The 14,631-nt window shown below is 45.7% G+C and overlaps 4 protein-coding genes across 4 annotated transcripts; 1 reads left to right on the forward strand and 3 right to left on the reverse strand.

The window, feature by feature from the left end:
- Positions 1–1,120: 1,120 nt before the first annotated feature.
- Positions 1,121–2,383, reverse strand: ONS95_009030 (uncharacterized protein; the record flags this gene model as incomplete). The annotated part of the gene is made up of 1 exon (XM_058502598.1): positions 1,121–2,383. The coding sequence occupies one exon, from the start codon at positions 2,381–2,383 to the stop codon at positions 1,121–1,123; it is 1,263 nt and encodes a 420-aa protein (XP_058361527.1).
- A 3,797-nt stretch (positions 2,384–6,180) lies between these two features.
- Positions 6,181–7,494, reverse strand: ONS95_009032 (uncharacterized protein). Its single transcript, XM_058502599.1, has 2 exons — positions 7,097–7,494; positions 6,181–7,040 (listed from the first exon to the last, which is right to left on the reverse strand). Exons 1-2 carry the CDS (start codon positions 7,290–7,292, stop codon positions 6,733–6,735), a joined length of 504 nt encoding a protein of 167 aa, XP_058361528.1. The 5' UTR covers positions 7,293–7,494; the 3' UTR covers positions 6,181–6,732.
- A 278-nt stretch (positions 7,495–7,772) lies between these two features.
- Positions 7,773–8,557, reverse strand: ONS95_009033 (uncharacterized protein). Its single transcript, XM_058502600.1, has 2 exons — positions 8,288–8,557; positions 7,773–8,183 (listed from the first exon to the last, which is right to left on the reverse strand). Exons 1-2 carry the CDS (start codon positions 8,423–8,425, stop codon positions 7,878–7,880), a joined length of 444 nt encoding a protein of 147 aa, XP_058361529.1. The 5' UTR covers positions 8,426–8,557; the 3' UTR covers positions 7,773–7,877.
- Positions 8,558–9,161: 604 nt separating this feature from the next.
- ONS95_009034 (uncharacterized protein) lies at positions 9,162–12,874 on the forward strand. Its single transcript, XM_058502601.1, has 3 exons — positions 9,162–9,847; positions 9,975–11,078; positions 11,129–12,874. Exons 2-3 carry the CDS (start codon positions 10,098–10,100, stop codon positions 12,836–12,838), a joined length of 2,691 nt encoding a protein of 896 aa, XP_058361530.1. The 5' UTR covers positions 9,162–9,847; positions 9,975–10,097; the 3' UTR covers positions 12,839–12,874.
- Positions 12,875–14,631: the final 1,757 nt, after the last annotated feature.

The following is a 14,631-nucleotide window of genomic DNA, read 5'->3' on the forward strand; positions in this document are numbered from 1 at the left end:
TTTAAACATTTTTAATATATCTCTGTCTACCTCCACTCTTCCACTCTTCCACTTTAAAGCTCGTCATCTCATCATCTCATCTTCGCACCCTCCCTGAAGCAGCCTTTTGACAATTTTCACACGCCTCAGGTAGGTCCGTACGCATCCAAAAGGCTGGATCAGTATAAGTTTCACCGTCGCCGTGTATCGGATATGCGACGCAAGTCCTGTCGGGTAGGAAGACCTTGTGGCCGCAGGTGTACTTCCAGTATTCTCGTGTGCACATTTTTTTGTCTTATTTTTGTTGGCCGATTTTGTTTTGGGTGAAGTTTTTTGGGGTATTTTTGGTTCGTGGGTGGCAAGGTGGTGGTGGGTGTTGTGCTGTATATTTGGATGGACGGGTTTTTTTTTGTAGGAATGGATTGAGTTTTCTAAACTGTTTGGTTTGCTGGTTGTTTTGCTTGGTTTGCTTTGGTTGGTTTGTATGATAGATATAATGATGAGAGAGCTGTTTCGGGGGGTTTATATAGCTGGTGAGAGACTCGAGAGAGACTCGAGAGTCTGTCTCAATGGTATTGTCTTGTTCTGTCGAATGTGAGATAAAGGCCTTTGTGGGAGGTTTGGGGGGCAACCTACAAAGAAGGATAGAAACAGAGGTTTATACATAATGTCTTTGTACTCTTTCTATTCTTATGTATCTCTTGTCGAATAAACAAAAAGCCATTGTAATGCGTTGAATGAAAGGTAAATAGGGAGAAAGAGAAGTAAGGAAAAGAATAGGAGATTGAGCGAGCTACCGAGAAAAGTTGACACAATGATGACAATGAACTCTTTCGAAAACTTGGTGAACGAGATTGAGTCTTGCGAGAAGTACTGCTAGGAGCGAAATCGGTGTCCTATATACCCAATTTCTATGAAACGATTCTGAAAGCAGACGCTTTTCTATATCACTTAAGACACACGATGACTGCCGTTCGATAACCCATTTCCACCAGATTCTGTATCCCCAGGCTTGAATGACCAGTGGGGTTGACAAAAGTGCAGTATCTTACCAGGTCGCTATAGTGCCATGATAGGAACTGCAATGTCAATACTGTATTTAGTTTTGGCCACTTGCACTGTCTTGTTTTGGAATGCCTTGCTAGCTGCCGAATCGAACCACAATCGGCCGGATAAAGAAGAATTTAAAGTCGATGCCTTCTTTCTCAAGAAGTCGCTGCTGAAAGAGCTTGCAATCAGTACAAGGGTCCCTCGAAACATAGATATCCTTCTTCAGCAACATAACATCAGGCTTGCTGAGATGAAGATTACGCATTTCATTGTTGTTTCCCCAGACCTCCCCATCGTCATTGCTTTCCCTGAAGTTCTGATCTATGGTCGTATGCATCCACAAGAAGTACGCCATCAGCTGTTTTTCAGCATGAGAAGCGTAAAATTCTTTCGGTACTGATCTGTCTAGTTGGTTGATCTGAGGCAATTCATGTCCTATAACTTCGCAGTAATTCATGACTCTCGACGTCCAGAGGTCCCGACTCAAACATCCATCATTGGCCCCACCTGCTCCCGCAGTATAACCACTCACGGCAGCGGCCTGTATATTATCGAATGGCCGACCGCGATCCAGGAACGCGAAAGTTTTGGTGTCTCTAGCCATGTCGGTCTCGAAAAGGACTTTACTCAGAGACATACGTGGCCTACATAACACATTTCTCTGTGTAATGCGAAATGAGTCGTTTTCCATAACATCTGACGTAGCATGTTCTTGGATGTCCTTTTCTGGCTTTAATGCCAAATAGAGATCAATAATGTGTTTTAAGCCCTCCTTCCTTTCTTTGATATGTTGGAGGACATGATTCCTGCTGTCCACTTGCTCTACGGCCTCCGAAGAACCCATTTCCGAGGCATAGATCGGAGTTTTGGCTATTGACCATTCCCGCTCACTCAGCTGCCGGAACGCAGTCTTCGCGGCCTGAATCAAGGTTGTACCATCCCTATCCTTGATAAAGAGAGAAGCACCATACCCTGCTAGATGCATTGCGGTCTGGCCGCGGCCATTGAGAGTAGCCAGCATCACCGGAGTTCTTCCATCATCGTCGAAATTTTCTAGCTCAGCGCCATGTTCACACAGCAACTTGGCGATTTCCAAGTGACCTTCCTCGCTCACGAAAGACAGCACCGATTTACCACTACAAGAGTCCTTCCCCTTGACTAACACGTCACGTTCTTTTGATGTTTCGAGCCGGTGCTTACACAACAAATAGTCGTTATTGATGCAGTCTGATAGGAACTGTTCTGCGTCTTCGCTATCCAAGGTATAGTCGTGCGCAGAGTCTGAAAGTCGTGTCTCGCGCAGTAAAGTCGAGATTGGCTCTTCTGCCTCATCAATCCTTGGGTCCTTTACCATCAGCGATGGTTCTCCATCTTAGGTTTTGACGATCTAAGAGGAAAACCAAAGTTTCTCACGAGTGGATCGTCTTCATATGGAAACAAAAGGCGGTACTGAAGATGCATTCGTGAGGAACAATGTGCTTCTCTAGTATTGAGGTTGTTTTCGGATGGCGGGGAATAGCCATGACCATGTACCTTTTCGTCGCAGGATACGAATGGGCAGAGAATCTCAACGCGTGTAGATGTCCAGTTTAGCACAAGTGCTGCTGGGATGTTCTTTGTAGATGTGCTATTTTTCTTCATGATGTGATAAGAAGTCTTGATATTCTCAAATTTGAGTGAAATCTTAGGTCGGGTCCGGCCACGATGACGACCCGTTGAATGACCCCGCCCCTCTCTCCCAAGCCTTCCTAAAGATTCAGAGCTTACTAAGCGGTCAGCTAAATCCAGATGAAAGGGGGACACCTATTTTGCACTTAGTTGTGACCCAAACTTTTCTTTCTTTCCTGTTTCCACCAAGTAATGGAACGGCTAAAGAAGAGGTTGTTTGCTGTGTGTCTGAAGAAGGCGAAGGGAAGATGGGGCAGCGGAGGATAGAAGAATAGTCTAGGTATCACTTACTAATCCAGAGCGGAGAGTCCGCTCAAACTACTGGCAAGAACTTGATAATGGAGGCTGTTCTATTCTTTGTATTCTGTTGCTGGGGTCGAGCGTCTTTGGCTATCAAGATGAAGACAGCACCCTGACCAAGTCTTACATATCAACATGAATTTCCATTCTCGTCTCATTATCTTCATCATTACAACTTCCAAGATCCAACTTCTGGATCTTTTTCCAGGCTTCCGATTTCTCCACTGTCTACAGATATCATTTCGCACACCAACACACCACGACTCACTCTAATCACATCACAAAAGAAAATGTGCTACAAAGAATTCCTACGTTACTCCTGCCGCCACCTAGTCTGGAATCGACTCGCCCGCTGCCAATGGAAAGACTGTGATGGTCCCAATCGCGACGACGAGTTCTTTCGGAGGATACCAGAAAAGTGTGATGATTGTGTGAGGAGGGAGAGGGCGGAGATGATGAAGAGGATGCAGATGGAGGACAGAGTGAGAGATGAGGAGCAGAACTATGGTCATAGTTTGTAGTAGAGCTCTTGAGCCGCGCCACTGAGACTGCTTCTTCCGGCTGGAAATAAATGAAATAAGTTGTAAATCAAGAAGCAAAACCTTTCGGATTGAGTGAATGAGCAAATGATTCAGTGATTGTGAGGGGAGATAGGATCAGCGAGGATACCTGAAGTGGCAAAACAGAAATTGAGGAAATTGATAAACCAAAAATGCTATTTGTTGTTATTGAACACTTTAATTGTCTATTGAATTTATACTTGTCCATTGATCGTGAGTGAACATAATACATGACTCTCATAATTGTAAAAATTAAATCAGGCCCTTGTAACAATGCCGGAGCTGGATCATCAAGTCTTCACTAGCACACTTTGATGGATCAACCCAAAGTCCTTGTCTCAAACTTCTATTGTTATCAGTTTCTTATTGTCTCAACTCCAAATCTCAAAGAACGCTTTGACGCCCTAAAACGTGAGCTCCTTTGTTTGCAGTTAAAGGGAGATGCAAAAGCCATTGCCAGTTTTCTGTGACTTTTTGTACAGACGATAGGTGACTTCATTGCCCTTCCTTGACAGTTTGCCAATCCCGGGAGAGAACAATGCCATTGAGATGCCCATATATGCAATGCTTGATATTCAGCCAGATTTAGAGTCCCCCAGATATATTAATGTCGTCAGATACACATCCTGAAAATTCTTCCTAAGCTGTCCTATTCTTATCCTAAACCAACGCAAGTAGATCTTGAAGTAATTAGTAGACTCAAAATGTGCTACAACGAATACTTCAAGTACAAGATTTGTAGGCACACTGTCTGGCAACGCGTAGCTAAATGTGCGTATTCCGACTGCAGCGATCCTGAAGGCAATCAGGTCATAATCCCTCATGGGGACACTTGTCCAGATTGTGTTACGCGGGCAGGTGCGAAAGCGCATGGAAAAGAGATGCAGAAGCATCTGAGGACAATAGATAGCATTACTGGACTTGTTAGGGCTGGTCCTTGAAATGAGAAGTCGTGTAACAAAATTCTGTAACGAAGATCTTTGTGAATCATATTTCGTGTCAAGTCAAGGTAAATTATCAGTGCTTGTAATCGGAGTGGACAACCTGACGATAACTTGGTATAATTGGAGGACCATTAATACGTCTCTGAGATGGCTTAAGCTTGACGCTTATGAGTCATTTCGACTCATTCGTTTAGGAATTTGACATTGAAATGGCATGTAAACAAGAAATGAAGTGGCAAATGTATTTCTATTCATGGAGTAATAACCGGAGAAGAGCGATTTTAGAGAGCGATCTGGAATTCTACTGCTTCGATTCATCTATTGTACATTTCTTATGCCCCACCTCCTTGCCATTCTATCGCCACTAATCCTATCTGGTAGCAGATATTACATGGGCAAGACAGTCTGGTGTATGTGACGCCTGAAATGCCACTGCAGTTGGTGACATCTACACAGCTGAGTACTCCATAAAGGAGGGTCTCACCGCAAGTGAAGAGGTATATCTCTTTTCTGCACATTTTTACGGAGTTTTCATGTAATCTATTGAGTAGCTTTTTTGTATGCTGTTTGAAATTAGAGAGATGTCAAAAATTACCTGGGGATCGACTTATGGACACCAAGATCGCTGACATTGTTCTCTTGAAGGCACGTGAAGATAGAACAACATAATTGTTTTAGTCCTTGATAGATCAAAATGCGAAAACCATTGTCTAAACATTTTACTGACCTTAGATTCTCGCGAAGAAGTCCCAGCCTTTGTTCTGCGGGCGGATCCTCAAAGCCTAGGACAGTTTGCCCCGCATCAAGACGCTGAAAGGAATGTCAAACAGGGCGCTTCTTTATTATCAAGAACAAGTCTGAAATTCAAAGATAAGCAGTAGAACGCAATCAACTTTCACTGGCCCCTCACTTTCCCTTCTCCTCCACCAAGTACCTCATCCCGCTTCCACCCCTCCTGTGGTGTACCAAAACTCAAGTCAAAATGTGCGAGAAAGGCTTCAGAAGGTATACCTGCACTTGCAAGCATCTCATCTTCGCCACACCATGCTCGAACGCACACTCCTACACGTCATGTACCTCCACGACGTCGCTTGAAAGGGCCGATTCCGTATGCAACGACTGTGTTAATGCTGAGTTCCGCCCTGGATATGCCAAAATTTTTTGGACATACACTTGTGGCTGTGTGAGACTTGCTTACACGACACCGATTAAGAATTCGATGGAGTCAGCTAGACTCGTAAAGATGGTTGGACTTCCGTGTGTGGAGTGTCTGGACGTGGAGATTGGGAGTATGGAGACGACGTATGAGAGGATGGAAGCGGAGTCGAGGAGCTCCGATGAACTGTGAGGCACCTTGCCTTGTTTGGGAGAAAAGTTGAAAACTTACACTCTAGACCCTGAACGTACAATATTCTTGTGTTTTGAATTAGTCTCAAAGAATATCATGATCTCTATTTACTGCCTCTCTCGCGATAGGTGGTTTGATGAGAACCCAGCAGCAGAGAGCGAGGAGTTGGATTAGTGACGGATTCCTGGACGAATGACCTACTTATCTCAGTCATAGCCTCAATAAAGTTTAATTCAATTTTTGTAAATCTGTTTACCTGTCAACTTAAGCACCGTTTCTACGACTAATCGTGCGATTCTAAATTGAAATACAGTGGAGTTCAAGGTGGAGTCCTGGCATCTCGCTTAAAGAGAAAAACTCCGCTTTGCAAATTTTCACCTGCTACTCATAACCAAGTAACATCTCGAACTCCACATCAATAGGCCGGATAGTTCAGTGGTAGAATACGTGCTTTGGGTAATATCAACGCTTGTACGTGGTCTTGGGTTCAATCCCCAATTCGGCCCTCTTCGAGAGATTTGTTTTTTGTCCTTCTGGGTTGATTTTGCCTTCCGTCTTTTCATAAATGAGGAACAAAACTTGATTTTTTACTTATTTAAGCGTTTTAGTATGCATATTGACAGTCGTTGATGTATGAGAAAGAGATTCCGGATCCCTGAATATGCTTAAAAAGATCTTCTGACCCACAGTTTACTCCCAATTGCTCCACACTTAAGTCAGACTCCGAGAAACACAAACTTTACAGGGTCAGGTCACTCATAGATAAATTCTCGTGTTTAATCAGATTCTTGTATAATTTTCAGGTTACTTATTCCAGCTGTCTTCTTGGGATTGAAAATATGTGGTCCCGAATGTGGACGAAATCTTTGCTTCAGGGCCCTTCCTACAATTCCCTCCTTAATGAAGAAGTTTTCAGAATCGCATCATCAACGATATCATCGATCGGCTCCTCTTCCTGCTCATCCCCCTCATAATCATCGTCCGGCACAAGGACTTTGCTCTTCTCCACCACAGCCCGTCTGGGCTTGCCCCTCCCCCGCTTAACCTTCTCCTTCCCAACAACCTTCCCCTCACGTTTCTCAACCATGTCTTTATGATAATCATCTTCAATGTCATCTATATCTGGCACTCTCACCCGCTTCCCGTTCCCATTCTTCTCCGGTGCCTCCTTGCGTGGAGACGGTGAAGTGACTAGAGATGATTAGCGAAGTCCTTGAAGACTGTATCTGTCACTGTTGGAATCTTACCTGAAGCTTTTCTTGGACTAGACTCTGGGACGGCTGCCACAGACTCATCAAGTTTGGCCTTCAAGCGACGCCATCGCGAACGTGCTGCTTCGGAGTTGGAGAGACCAATGTCATCTGCCAAGCGTTGGAAGTCGAGCTTGGTGACAGAAAGTTGGGAAAGCACGGCTGCCATGACCTGATTTTCGGAAGCCATCATAAGCTTATAATTCAACAAGACTGTGGATAGAAGATTTTGATTTGTTGACCGATAAGGGAAGGTGTTGTAAGTTTTCGATGTATCACGACTTGATGAGATGAATGCATGAATTAGTGGTGGAAGGTCGACCACTTTTAAGTAAAGCTCTTCGATGTGAGAGAAACAATCTCACGGCCACGATCGACCACTTTGGCTGAGAAAGCTCGAACATATTTTGTGCAGAAAGGCGGAGTCTGCAGACTCCCGCTTGTATCATTGTAGCCTAAATTTCACAGGCAAACATGGACGTAGCTTGGAGAGGAGGTGTGCGTTCCATCACATATCATTCCTTGAACTGCAAATGCATGTTCTAGGCAAGAGGAAGCAGTGGCAAGCAGGGTATTGGGGAAATCGAAAGCGTATCCCGTTCATTTCTCGGAGTTAACAATTATCCTAGTGTCACGTTGACTGAGCTGCTTTGAAGAGAACACTGTAATGAGTGGCAAATGTGTTGAATGTATTTTGATAGATGACCGACATCATATCCTCCAAATTTATGATTCAAAATGAATCCCAAGTCACAACGCCCACAAAACCTCTGGAGCATCACCATAACTCGCCCCGGGCAGCTAAATCATATCTACTCGCTTCCATCTCCAACATCTCCTCTGCCTCTATGTATTGTCCAGCCTCCAAGTCCCTATCCTGGCCCATGTCCTTTTTCAAATTCAAATTCATTTGATCACTGTCCTCGCTCATCACTCTCTTCCTCTTCTTCGCACTCAGAGCTCTTGCCTTGGCAGCCCCAACTTTCTTCTTCACTGGAGAAGGGGTCTGAGGCGGGGTCTGAGGTGTGCTGGTGTCCTCATATGGAAGTGCATTATTGGAGTTGGCAGACTGCATGATCTTGGCCTATTGAAAGTTGTCAGTTTTGCGAATTGACTTGACACAATAGAACTCCTCTTCCAGACAGTAGATCTGCAAGATGTTGGGAGAGGAGAGCGAGATGTACTGACCTGAAACCGGACCCATCTGTTTCTAGCTGCTTCTCTTGACAGACCGAGGTCTTTCCCAAGTATTCTATAGTCGAGCTTTGTGACAGCGAGTTGCTTGAACACAGCCACGAGAAGGGCTTCGTTTTGAGATACAGCCATGTTGTGGAAGTTGGGTAGGATGATGCGTTGTTGTATCGATGACGAAATGGTAAGTAAAAATTATGAGGAGTTTGAAGTATTTACAATTTGTTTTGGAAAGTGTTGGAGTAGAGAAGAGAGATTTGCTAGACATGGACGGGTTGAGATAATATACTTCATGTTTGATAAAAAGTGAGATAATCGACAACATCTGTCGCTAACAGCCAGTCACTTCGCTTTGCACGAATCTCTTACCATACAATCAACATCGAAGCAAGGATCATCATCATATACTGCAGGCTAGACTCGATGGAAATGCATCTGGCTTGCGATAAGCCGTTGCACTGGAGTTCATCCAATCAATTCCACGCTTTCAAGTTAAAGCAAACAAACATCTCGCTTAAGTGAGGGGTCGAACATGGCCGATTTCCATGATTTCTATCGCGTGCATTTCCAAGTTGAGCGCAAACAAATGACCGATGGTGCTTCCTTGTACTCAACCGCATGAATCGATAACATTATTTCTGTCGTTATGCCATGTTTGCGATCCGATTTGAAGGCTGTGGCCCCACCTGTTGTGATTAAATTCCGTGGCATCGAGAACCACTCTAGGACCTAGATGCCCTCTCGAAGGTACAAATGTGTTGGACAATAGCTTCGTGAAATGGCACGAACTATGCCAAACCTCTGTTCCATTTCTCGGCGGGTCAGCGACAAGTATCTCATCATGAACTCGGTCTACGCTTACTTGTGTGCTGACAGAATCTTGTTAATAAAGGAGACTCATAAACACCAAGGATTGCGCGCCTCTCGTTAAATTTCAGGGGTTCTCGCTTGCAACTGTACACCTGGCTAGCCTTGTTGCCATCCATCAAACATCTTCCACCAACAGCACCACAGCCACGACCTCGAAGCATCCCAGCCGACTCATGTATCCTCTTTCATACTCACAGGATTCCCTTGAACTGAATCGCACCCTTTCCAATGACGTCCACGCACCTGATAAGATAACCTGCCAACAGCCCACCCTCGCAAACCCAAACAAAACATCGCTAAGTAAATCGCGCCAAGACTTGATTTTGTCTCAGCAAGCCAGCCCTTCCCTCCTCGGCACGTTTCAAGAATGTATCAGAGCACAGCCCACGCGACCTCCTCACGTCGGTCTGGATTCGGGACTCAGAGAAAAAGAAAATTGACAGTCAACGACTTTCATCCCTTACTTCTACCCCGCGACCATTTTACAGTTATAATATTGAATCTCGCATCCGCCCTGGCGGCGCTGGTATCTTCCCGCAGCTTTCAAAGCTTTGTTTAAACGATGTGCTGGATTTCGCGACTTTTATTTTATTTTTAACTTCTAATACACAGAACTCAACGTTCGTTTGGAGACCGATAAACGCATCGCATCGGAAGTCTATTTTGCACTTGTAACGCTGTATGCAGGTACGTGGCTCGCGTGGGTGTGTTCCAAACCAAACCTCGAACGGAGCGAACCTATTCCTTTAACATTTCATGCGGTAATCGTACATGTAGATGCAAGGTACGAGCTGGCTGACATGTGGCCAATTAGTTTTCTGCTAAAGTGTCGATCTTGCGTGGTTTCCTTCCAAAAGAAAGTAAAATTTGGACTTGAACCCTTTCGAGTGCATCATACTGCATACAGTACAATACCGCGAAAGGCTAGAGACTCACCATGTCAACATGGGGCTCTTACTTTTCTTCTTATGTGAAGAAAAAGCCTGCTGGAGCAGGAGAATCGGCAACAACTTCAGTAGCAGACACGACTGCCCCGAAAGTTGATCCCATCATAGAGAAATCACCAATAACCAAAGTCGATATCTCGATACTCAATGCGCCAGCTCCAACCACGATAACGTCAGCGACGTCATCGAAACCTCCTCCAGTCAAGAAACAAACCAATGGGTTCCAGCGCGTAAATTCGGGTGCGAAGAAGTTATACGAGATTCCTAAAGAGCCAGTCATGAAGGACGCCGCGTTGGCAGGGCAGAAAGCCCCAACAAATGCATCGAGGGTCGCGAGGATGTTTGGGTACGCTGCGAACGCATACAAACCTCCGGTCGAGGAATCGAAACCAGCATTGCCGGTCTCGCCTCTGATTGCTATGGTCGAAGCAACGCCTGCGAAACAAGAAAGCAAGATTAATCGGCCTGTTTCCCCAGTGCTGGCTATGGTCGAAGCAGCTGCTCCAAGTAAACCAGAGCCGAAAGTTATGCCGATTGTGGACGCGGTGTTGAAGTACAAGAAGGATGCCACAAGCGCGACGGCGAAACTGAAGTCGAAGAAGGACGAGGTGCAGGATATGTTAGATTTCTTTGCGAGCCAGCTGGATGCGCCGAGTGATACTTTGGCTTTGCCAAGCGATAAGGAAGTGGGTGCTGCTGGACCTAAGGTGGAAAAGGTCAAACCGAAAGCGATGGATATGCTAGACTTCTTTTCCAGTCAACTGGATGCTCCTAACGATATTGTTTCCCTACCTGGAGACAGAAAGGCCGAAGTTTCCACACCTGCTGTCGAGACCAAACCGAAGGCTGTGGATGTGCTTGGCTCAATCTCAAGCCAGTTGGACTCTGCAGATGATCTTTTCGCTCTTCCTGGTGGCAAGAAAGTAGAAGCTCCAAAGCCAGTGGTGAAAGAACAGCCACGAATGGCACAGGTAAGCAACATTAGCAAATCCTAACAATTTCGATACTGACAATCTCCCAGCGAGATCCACCAATCACACCCATCACACGAAAGGATTCTGGTTGGAGCAGTCAAGGCTCCAGCACGTCACAAGAACTCAAACAGATAATGGCCTCTCCAAAAAGTAAGATTTGGAGTTGCCAGACCTCCCGAACCTCTTCAGAACTGAATTCTGTGGTGGAAGGGAGGAAAGATTCAGTTTGGAGCCAGCAAGGCTCACCAACCACTTCTGAGCGAGCACTGTCAATCAAGAAGCGGACATCGCTCATCGAACAAGATGTCATGCAGATTCGAGGCCGCATCCTCTCATATGGAGAGGAGGATGAACAGCTTAAACTCGAGCGGGAGCGCAGAGATGCTGAACATGAAAGGATCGTGGAATTACAAACTCAAGCGCAGAGAATTATAATTGAAAGGGAACAGATGGAGATGGAGCGCGAACGGATGCTTGAAGAACAATTGCGGTTTGACAAAGAAGCTGAACGTATTGCAGAAGAAGCGGAGTCGATGAGGAAGTTTGTCGAGAATGTGGAGAGGGAAAGGCAGCTGGATCTTGAGAACCAGGAGAAGAAAAGGAAGAGGAAAGAGGCTGAAGAGCAGGCCAGACGAGAGGCGGAGGAGGCGGAACAGAAGAGGATTGAAGCCGAGGAGGAAGCCGAAAGGATTCGAGTTGAGAAGGAAGAGGAGGCCAGGAAGGAGGCTGAACTGGCTGCTGAGATTGAAGCGGAGAGAGCAGCCAGAGAGATAGAGAAAGAGCGCCAACGAGTTGCGGAGCTGGAGAAGAAAAAGGAATACAAGGCCAAGGAAGATCGGTTAGCGAAAGAGGAAGCTGATCGCTTAACGGCCAAGATGCTGAAATACGAAGAAGAAAAGGAGGCGGAGCGGCGATCTCGCGAGGAGGAGGAAGAAATGAAACGAGATGTCGCAAGGCAGAAGGAGCTGGATCGACAGGAATACGAAGAGGAACAAGAGAGGAAACGCGAGGTTGGACGACAGAGGAGACTTGCTGCGAAGGAGAGACAAGAACAAGCAGAGGCACGAGCGCTTGAAGAGGATAGATTGGAGAAGCAGCAGAGACGGGAGGCGGAAAAGCGAGCGGATCAACTTTTCAAAGAAGAAGAGGAGCGTCGTGCCTTTGAGCAAGAACAAGAACGTCAACTCTATGAACAAGAGCAAGCAGAACGACGATTCGAGCAGGAGCAAGCTGAAAAATCGCGAGCTGTGGGTGCAGACAAGCTCGCCGACGCATATAGATTCGACCTCGATGTTGCCAGCAAACCAATGCTCAGTCCATCCGTTTACGAAGATGAGATATACGAATCGGAAGAGGAAGTAGAGCGCGAGGAAACGAAGGAGGAGAAACTAGCCAAAGCAGAAGAGAAGATCCGCATGGCATTCGCAGGTCTCGCGCAAGAGCGAGGCCAGCAAGCACCTCCTGCATCAGCTTCTGTCGCTTCTCTTCCAATATCAAATACCGTTCGTAATGACCGTGGGCCGGGTGGATATGGTGGATTTGGAGGTAGCGGACTTCAGCCTAGTCCGAGTATGAGACAGGAGAGAGGTATTTCGAGGTACAATACTACGGGAGGAGCTACAAAGCTGCAGAAGCGAACGATGCCGCCACAGGTTGGACTGGTGAAGGTTAATACTGTTAGTGGACGTCCTGGAGGATTACCTACTGGACCTAGAGCTGGTGGTTTACCTGGTGGACCCAGGCCGATGAGACGATGAGGACGAACTTCTTTTCTTGTTATGATACCCCTTTAGATGAATTGAATATTATTATGTCAGCCATACTTTGTTTGAGAGTTTATGGGTGTGCATATTGCTGTTGTCTTCTTGACTGTAGCATTGATAAGCGTTTGAGTATTTCGACGATGCGCCTTCTCATCCCGCAACTGTGCTCAAGAAACTCGGATTGACAGCCCGGATCTACGGTAAATATTCGAATCAGGAGAAGACATGCTTGTATTCACCCCTGCAGGAAAGCTAAGTAGGAGGTTGGCAGAGCTGGCAGGCTGTTTTATATGTATATTGGGCAGGTAAGATTTGTAATTTGGTGGAGCGGCCAATGGTGTATACTGTATGATAATGATACTCGGATGCCTGGCTTGTACTTTTTAGAGCGAAGATCTTCATGAAATTGGCATTCAGATACAAATCAAAAGCGAGAAAAAACACTAATTTGCACTGTCTGAATCAGAGCTCCGCTCGGTTCGGTCCTGATCGTACCAAGTCAATGTCCCAACGTGCCCAATTCATCTTCCAAAAGTAATCCTCTTTCCACCGGCACCTAACCTCACATACACTTCCCTCTCTTTCCACACCGACCCTCAAAACGGCATCTCTCTTCCATCCAGCAACCATGCTTCCCAATCAGAACCATCCTCGTTCATATACACAATAATCAAATCCCCTGCCTGCCCTTCTACTCCCCCCCGTCTCTGACCCCTTCCAGCCCCAACCCGAGATCCAGCCCTCTCAACCGGACGAGTATGTGCATAAACTGTGACTACCAAACAAACCAACCAAACCGCCATCACAAACAAGATCAGAAAGCTGATCACTGTAAGCACAGTCTCGAAGATGTGGACGGCTATTTCGAGGAAGGAGATTGACATTGTTTTAGATGGGTTGGATTTGGACTTGAGGGGTTGGTTGTACGGGAGGACAGTGATGATTTGGGCGTTGGTGATGTAATCAAAGCTAGACAGATGTCTTCTGTTAAGGTCGGATACGTTAGTTCTGACATCAGGGATGAAATCATGACAGGGTAGATAGTTGGAAACATACAGTACTTCCCAAAGGCTCAGAACTTGACTGATCACCTCCTGCAGTGTTTTCCAGATCAATACTCCGAACTGGTTGACGAATAAGTAGAATTGAGATTTCAGATGTCCAGCAATCCAAGATTCGAAGCTGAAAATTTCACGGAGTGGGTTACCTAGCCTTAAGTACCAAGCTAGGTAGGCAATAAAGCATGTAACAAAAGATCAAGCCCCGACATCTGTAACATGAAGTAGAGACTCACGGCTACCTACAGACTCTCAAAGTTCACTATCTTTCCTCTGATATTTGCTCCTAGCAAGAGCAGGGAATCATTGTTGCAAACAAGAAAATAAACAAAGACGTCTGGTGTCATGTTACTAAGCGAGCACTTTATCTAATGAAGCAGCGGCGGAATATTACTGACTCTGTGGTAGAGACTCACGGCTACCCACATATTCTCAAATGTTCACTATCTTCTTCTGACACCTGCTTCTATCAAGGAGGAAGACGATGTTTGTTTACTCACAAGACAAAGACAAAGACGTCCCGTGCTATGTCACTAGCCGAACGCTGCATCATAGAAGGAGTGGCAGAATTTCGGCTCCTGACTCTGTCGTAGAGTTTCACGGCTACCTAACTATTCTCAAACAGTCAATACTTCTATTGGGACGACCCTTGAAAGCAAACGTGAAGTTTTGTTGTTGCCACAAACATAAACAAAGAAAACACCTGACGCCACTTGTGCAACCTTAACC

This window comes from Cadophora gregata (assembly GCF_030347475.1).
Source record: "Cadophora gregata isolate MNR1 chromosome Unknown scaffold_3, whole genome shotgun sequence".
NCBI classification, from domain to species: Eukaryota; Fungi; Ascomycota; class Leotiomycetes; order Helotiales; family Ploettnerulaceae; genus Cadophora; species Cadophora gregata.